Source organism: Centruroides sculpturatus, unplaced genomic scaffold, assembly GCF_000671375.1.
Source record: "Centruroides sculpturatus isolate CEXI.00-Female unplaced genomic scaffold, Cexi_2.0 scaffold60, whole genome shotgun sequence".
In the NCBI taxonomy this organism is placed as follows: domain Eukaryota; kingdom Metazoa; phylum Arthropoda; class Arachnida; order Scorpiones; family Buthidae; genus Centruroides; species Centruroides sculpturatus.
In genome coordinates this window covers 1,125,613-1,132,990 of record NW_019384349.1, presented here as the reverse complement: position 1 = coordinate 1,132,990, position 7,378 = coordinate 1,125,613, and the positions used below count along the sequence as shown (strand labels likewise).

Below are 7,378 nucleotides of genomic sequence, written 5' to 3'. Positions count from 1 at the left end.
CATGGCGGAAGCGCGTTCAATTCGCTTCAAAGATGGCGGCCCGGTTCGGGGTCTGGTAGTCATATGTCGTTGGGAATAACCGTACAGAATGGCAAAATACGACTTTTAAATTTAGGAATAATTTTGTCTGACGAAGATATTCAACTCTAGGCTTTTATTTTATTTTTAAATTAGATACTTATTTTTATCGCGGGAAAGTTTTACGGATAACAGAATTAAAGTTAAAATAAAAATATTTGTTTAAGCAGGTCGTATTTTTCGGTCGAGTGCCGAGCATGCAGTCAATTATCGAGCATTGTTTTTTTTTTAACGTGCATTCGAATATCGAATTATTCGAGTTGGGAGTAGTTCGTGCACTGAGGCACCACTGTATATATTTCTAGCGCTGATATTTTAAATTAAGAATAATTTTGTAAAGGTCGCTTTTCATAAAACCTTTCTCCTGTTATCACGTTTCCTTTTAATGATAAATTGGTTTAATTAACTCCGAGCATGAAGTTTCTGCTGCTTATAACTGTAATTATGTTTGTATTAATTCATATTTCGTATGAAGAAACCACGGATGAATTTTGCTGTAAGTAGGATGGATGATAATGATGATAATTTATAGCTACAAAACAAGCAATTATTTATTGTGACATCGTCACAATGCCGGGCTGCAATTTTTAATCATATTTTTTATTAATTTAATTCAAAATATATGCTCTTCACCTTAAATTAGTAGTGGTTTGTGTTTCCATTGCTGAATTATTACCTCATGACGACGTCGAACAGTTTGTGATGGCTACTTTGAGACAAGCAGCAGAAGACAAATCTTGGAGAGTGAGATACATGGTTGCTGATAAATTTACAGAGGTATATTTTTGATCTGAAATGATATATGAAATCTGATTAAATAGTAGAACATTTTAACACAATATGTATTTATCTGTAGAGGATGGGTTAAAGGATATATCATCTAAGTAATGTGAAAAAATAATTATTTTTGTTTGAAATTTATTTAATTAAAAAATTTTTATATTAAAAAGTAAAAACAGTAAATTTAAACTGGATTTAAAAATCTGTTTTTAAATTGAAAGTAATGAACTTTCATTTGTATTTTATTCCTAAAATATTTTGTATTTTACAAGAAATAATAATAATGTTGAGCTCAAGCTCTCTCTCATTACTTGTGTTAGGAATTAAGTTTATTTGGCATAACATTTTGGTATATTTTTCTTTTAATTTTTGTTGTTTTTTTAGTGTAAATTTAAAACTAGCAAAAATTGAAATATGAATTATACTTTTTGCATGATAAAGAACAAAGCTGGTGTGTAGCCTTTGAGAAAAGGTGTATGTGTCCACAGTAAAATGTGGCACTGAATGATGATGTGAATTTTAAATACAATTTCCACATTGCATTTGTCATAAACATTATTTTGTACATTACTGTATATGGTATATTGATACAATCTAATGGGTGTCAACACTATTTACCATTCCCAATGCAAGCAGCAAGACGTGTTTTGGAAAATGAAGACTGACATTGTGAATGTACTACCATCTTTGATAGATACTTTCCTCACTATTCTAAAACTAATCATAAAGAGAGAATTATTAGAAGTCAAAGCACGTTGTCCTGAGCATACATTATTGCATTAGGAAAGCAAATCTGACTCTAAGCTGCTAGATTGATCAGCATATTGTTCTTGGGCATCTTTGTGTTGAAGAAGCAATCATTTATGGTTAAGAATGTCCAAATATACAATTAAAACAACAAAAAATTGTTACAAATTAAATTAAACAATAAATAATAAAAACACTAAAGTAAAAGATAACAGCTTTGGATAATCAGTTCAGCCAGGCTAGTTTGCTATACAAAATCAAAAACAGTTTAGCATTAATCGGCTGATTTTATGCAATTTTTAAGGCTACACAATTCATGATTTTGTTCTTTATCCTGTGAGGATTATAATATACAGAAAAATTGATGATGGTTAAGTGTATAAAATTGTGTGTATGTTCATATACATAGACCTACCACAAAATTTTGTTACAGAAATAAATCTGGTCTCCCTTGAGATCCTTAAGTGGTACAGTCTGAATAGCTGTTAATGATTATATCTATAAGCTTAATAACAGCTTTCAATATCTAGACTTCATAGTTCATCTGTAGTCTTAACAATGTATTAAGTCAGTAACATCACTTTACTGACACTTCCTGATTGAAAAAAAATCAGAAAAAGTGTCAGTAAAGTGATTTAAAGCCCTTTTTTAAGTTCCAGGATGAAATCTGTTANAAATCTAAACAATCTCTAGTATTTTAAGGACTCGTTGGATAGTGATTCCTCTGACATCAGTAGCAACTAGGGTTAAGAAACCCTGCTCTATATAGACTATAATTATGTCTATTAAAATTCACTATCAATAAAGTATAAGTAAAAGTTGCATGCAAAAAATGTTTATAAAAATATTTTTCATTGGAAAAAGAAATGAAATGAAAGCAAAAAAAATTATGCTAGTAATTATTGAATGGACTATATCTAAGGGCAGAAATAATGTTTTTTCATGCTTTGAAAAGTATTACATGCAAAATTATTTTATTCTGATATCATTATCTAAAAGTTGATTCTTAAATAAATACAGTGGTACCTTGTACTTTGAATGCATCAGAGTTCAAACAGTAAATTTGACAAAAAAATTTACTTTCAGGTTCGAATTGTGGTTTGAAGTTCGAACTGTGTGCACAGCAGAAAAATGCACTCGAAGCATAGACGCAATCTGTTGTGCAACCAAGTTGTCTCTCTTTCTGTTGTTATGCTGTTATATTTTCAGTACTTTTTCTATTTATTTTTGGTGTTTGATTATATATTGTGTGTTGTTGATTTTTAACAATTTCTTTCTGCAATTTTTTCATCCTCGGCTTTTGGATGCCTTGTATGTTTCGTAATCCTTTAGTTCAAAATTTTCTGGATGGAACTTTTTAACCACATTTGACATGTTTGAAGTTTAGCAGCATCTCCCCATACATGTTACAAATTATTTTGAATGTATATGGCATTATATCCTTTCTAAAACTCATAAAGCATAATATTCCTGATAAGCTTTTTATCTGAAGACAATTTACTTAACATTTTATTTTAATAAAATCAAGTGGAAAAGTTTAAAATAAGCTTCTAAACAGAGAATACAATCTCATATTAGCAATAATGTGTTAAATTGCACAGCTGTGTTATGTAACCAAGGCTGTTAAAAATATCCAAAAATTGTGTGTTTAACTAAATATAACCTTTACTTATTAACCTTGCACCCAAGAATTGTGTGAAACCAATGAAGTTTAAGAGGAAGTTGTAATATCAACAATTGAGATGAAGAAAAGAATTTATTGCAATACCAGAAATTGGTGTGTGTAGAGAATCTGGCAGTCATGTTTAATGTGTTGGAGTTGACAGTGTGTGACTGATAAATGCAGTTTTCATTTCATTATATATATTTACATATTTATCATTTTGGGGCTGCAATTTGAAAAAATTGTAGTCCTATAAATTTCCACTTTTGTCTGTCTTTCCTTAATCTCAAATGGAGTTAGATAAATGAAATCCAAGACCAGATATGGAAACCTTGGAGGCTGCAGGGTCCAATTAACTATATATGAACCACTGATGCAAATTGGAAGTCATGTTATTTCAATTCAAAACTTTTTCCCTGAAAGCAGTTAATAGATGATCAGCACAACTCCATTGCTAATGGAAAAATATGATGTACAGGGGCAAGACACTATTATTAATTTGAGGTGGAGAGCATATATTTAAATTAAATAAATTAAAAATTTCAGCCTGTCATTGTGACTATGTTACAATAAATAGTTGCTCATTGCATTATAATTTATCATTAGGGCATTTTAATTGTGTTATTTTTACCTTAAATTTTGTGTGTTTGCTTTTTTGAGTTTATTGAAATGGGTATTGTTTAGGGTCTGGAAACAGATTAATACACTTTCCATTATTTCTAATGGAAAAGTTTGATTCAGACTTCAAATGGCCTCCTAGAAGGAATTAAATTTGAAGTACAGTACAAGGCACCACTGCAGATGAAAAGTTTTGAGAGCATTTATTCCAGTTAAAAGAGAAAATGGTAGAGGTTATGACATATATAATAATTAATAGATAAAATCATATTTTCCAATATAAATAATAGTATAGATGTGTGTAAAATCACTTTAATCCATAATGGTTGATTTTCTCACAGCAATTTCCAGTTGGATGACTTAAGTCTATTATATAAACTTAACATAATGATTTATAATTATTTTGAATTTAATAAAATTTTGTGAGTAATTCAGTGTATGACTTGCAGACACTATATATGATGAGGATGAAGTTCTACTAGCTTTAGCTGAGCAGTTGGGAAATTTTACAACTTTAGTGGGAGGTCCAGAATATGTACATTGTCTCTTAGTAAGTAAATTTTTATTTCAATAGTATTTAGAAAATAATAATTTGCATATATACATTTAGATATTTTAAAAAAATGGTAGAAAATATAACAATGTATATGGACATAAAAATCAATAACTACTATATAATTTTATTTTAGATTCACATTTTAACAACCTCTTCATAGTATTATAATGTTAAGAACACTAATTGAGTATAAGAAAATTATGTAACATCTTACATAAACTTTTTAATAAAAGAATATATTCTTAAATTTATAGATAGATAATGACAGTTGACAGTAAAAAATTGTTAGTTGTAAATAACATAATTGTGTTAAAAAGTAATCATATCTAACTAAAAAGCAATGATTTTTGAGAATTTCCTTTTATTTCTTTTACAAAATAATAATTTACTGCATTAAAACAGCTGATAATTATCATATAAAATCACCATCAGTTTTATAGTATGGTAATTAAACAGTACTAAATGTATAAGTAAAAAGCATTCATTATATAGTATTGCTTTTTTATATACCAAATTATACATTTAACTTGTAAAAGAACTAATAGTGCTTTAGTTCAGAATATTAATCATTAGTTTATATAGGTATTTTCTTATTTCTTATCACTGGTATAAAAAATGAAATGTATTCCTAAATTGATAAGGAAAGTATATTTTCCTTTTTCATTTCAACTAGATTTATCATTCCAGTTACGTACATACGTTTATTACTTATACGAGTAAATATGACAGATAATTCTCTCTTCTTTCACTGTGTGAGCAAAATTTCAATGCAAACAAAACTTGATTTCAAGATAAAATATCATTGTGATGGTTTATTGCAATTAATTATTTTGATAATATGGTAACAATACTAAATTAAAGTACAATAAGACACACATCAGGTTGTGATCAATTTTTTACAATATACATACATCTTACTTTTTATTTAAATAAAAGCATATGAAAGACTTTTTAAAATGCATTGTGATTATGAAAAAATTCTCAAATCATTGCTTCATCTTGAACAAATTCAATTATTCTCAGTTAAAAATTACTAATTCTTATATTCATTTTAAAAATGGTTCTATTAATAATTTTACAGTCTGTACACAAACTAAAGATAAATATTTTATCTATTATATTTGATAACTTAGCTTGCTTCTGATTTTATCAAATAAGGAATTACATTCTGTTTATTTTTTGAAAAATTAATTAGAATTGAATACTATAAATTAATCTTTTATATAAATATATTTAATCTAATTAAAGTAACAAAATATTTTTAATCTGTTTAAAATGATAGTTATTAAAATTTATGTTCAAAACATTAATATTAACTGAACATTCAAAGTGATCTGTTAACATATTATTAAAAATAACATATTTTATTTCTTTATATTAAATTAACTGTGTGTTTGTTTCTTAACTAATTCAGTATTTAGCAAATAATAATAAAATTGGCAAAAACTTTTGTCACTATTTTGTACTATAAATGATTTCCATTAGTCTAAATTATATTTATGTTTATTAGTTTACTAAAGAGTAAACTAAAGAAAGAAATTTGCAATTTATTATTTGTAAATATATATTGTTATAATTTTATAGCCACCATTAGAAAGTCTAGCTACAGTTGAAGAGACTGTCGTAAGAGACAAGGCAGTAGAATCTCTAAGGAACATATCACAGAAGCATAGTTCAGCTGATTTAGAGCAATACTTTGTACCTCTTGTAAAAAGATTAGCATCAGGTTAGTATAGAAATTGTATTTATAAATAATATTACAGATCATTTCACATATCTTGGATGGAAGTTTTAAAAAGCCTCTTTTTGGTAATGCACAACAGTGCTTTGTAAAAAATGTATTGATTTTCTTCACTAAGTAAATGTGCTGGTCCTTGCAACTGCACATTTTTACACCACATCCAGGATCTGTGAAACAAGCTGTACTGTTCTATTTTATAATTAACAGATACTTGATATTCAAATATTGATAGTAATTGTGATAGTTGATGATTATAAAATTCTGAATCAAGAATAATTTCTAGTGGAATCTATTAAATCTTAGTTGAGAAAACTGTTACATTCCTAAGTGGAGTCTTCAGCTATAGAGAGATAATCTTACATTTTTCCATAAATTTCTATGAGTCAATTCATTAAACAAATATTTTAAAATTTAGTTTAAAGCACTTAATTTTATTTCAGGTGACTGGTTTACTTCTCGAACATCAGCATGTGGACTCTTCAGCGTATGTTATCCCAGAGTTTCAAGTAGTGTGAAAGCAGAATTACGAAAGTATATAATCAGCTTAATGAAAATTTTTAAATCTAATAATAATAATCATATATTTAATTCTTACTTTATATAAATATATACATATATATTTCTATTGCAGCCATTTCAGAAATCTTTGTCAAGATGACACTCCAATGGTCCGCAGAGCTGCAGCAAGCAAGCTTGGTGAATTTGCTAAAGTAGTAGAATTAGAATATGTGAAATCTGATTTGATTCCCATGTGGGCTAGTTTGGCTCAAGATGAACAAGTAACTTAATATAAAAAATTTTGTTTGCATTGTAGCATTACATTCCCACTTTATTATTAATTCATTTTTTCATATTTTATTATTAACAGGATTCAGTTAGATTGCTTGGGGTGGAAGCTTGTGTTTCCATTGCTGAATTATTACCTCATGACGACGTCGAACAGTTTGTGATGGCTACTTTGAGACAAGCAGCAGAAGACAAATCTTGGAGAGTGAGATACATGGTTGCTGATAAATTTACAGAGGTATATTTTTGATCTGAAATGATATATGAAATCTGATTAAATAATAGAACATTTTAACAGAATATGTATTTATCTGTAGAGGATGGGTTAAAGGATATATCATCTAAGTAATGTGAAAAAATAATTATTTTTGTTTGAAAATTATTTAATTAAAAAACCAAAACAATAGTT

At 27.7% G+C, this 7,378-nt stretch overlaps 1 protein-coding gene across 1 annotated transcript in view; it reads left to right on the top strand.

Annotated features, from left to right (window-relative positions):
- The window catches only part of LOC111637255 (serine/threonine-protein phosphatase 2A 65 kDa regulatory subunit A alpha isoform-like), a 62,298-nt gene that overhangs the window by 29,661 nt on the left and 25,259 nt on the right, over positions 1-7,378 (top strand). The window contains 6 exon segments of the mRNA XM_023382710.1: positions 282-311; positions 4,322-4,436; positions 6,027-6,168; positions 6,624-6,714; positions 6,815-6,962; positions 7,052-7,207. Coding sequence (XP_023238478.1) covers positions 282-311; positions 4,322-4,436; positions 6,027-6,168; positions 6,624-6,714; positions 6,815-6,962; positions 7,052-7,207 — 682 coding nt within the window.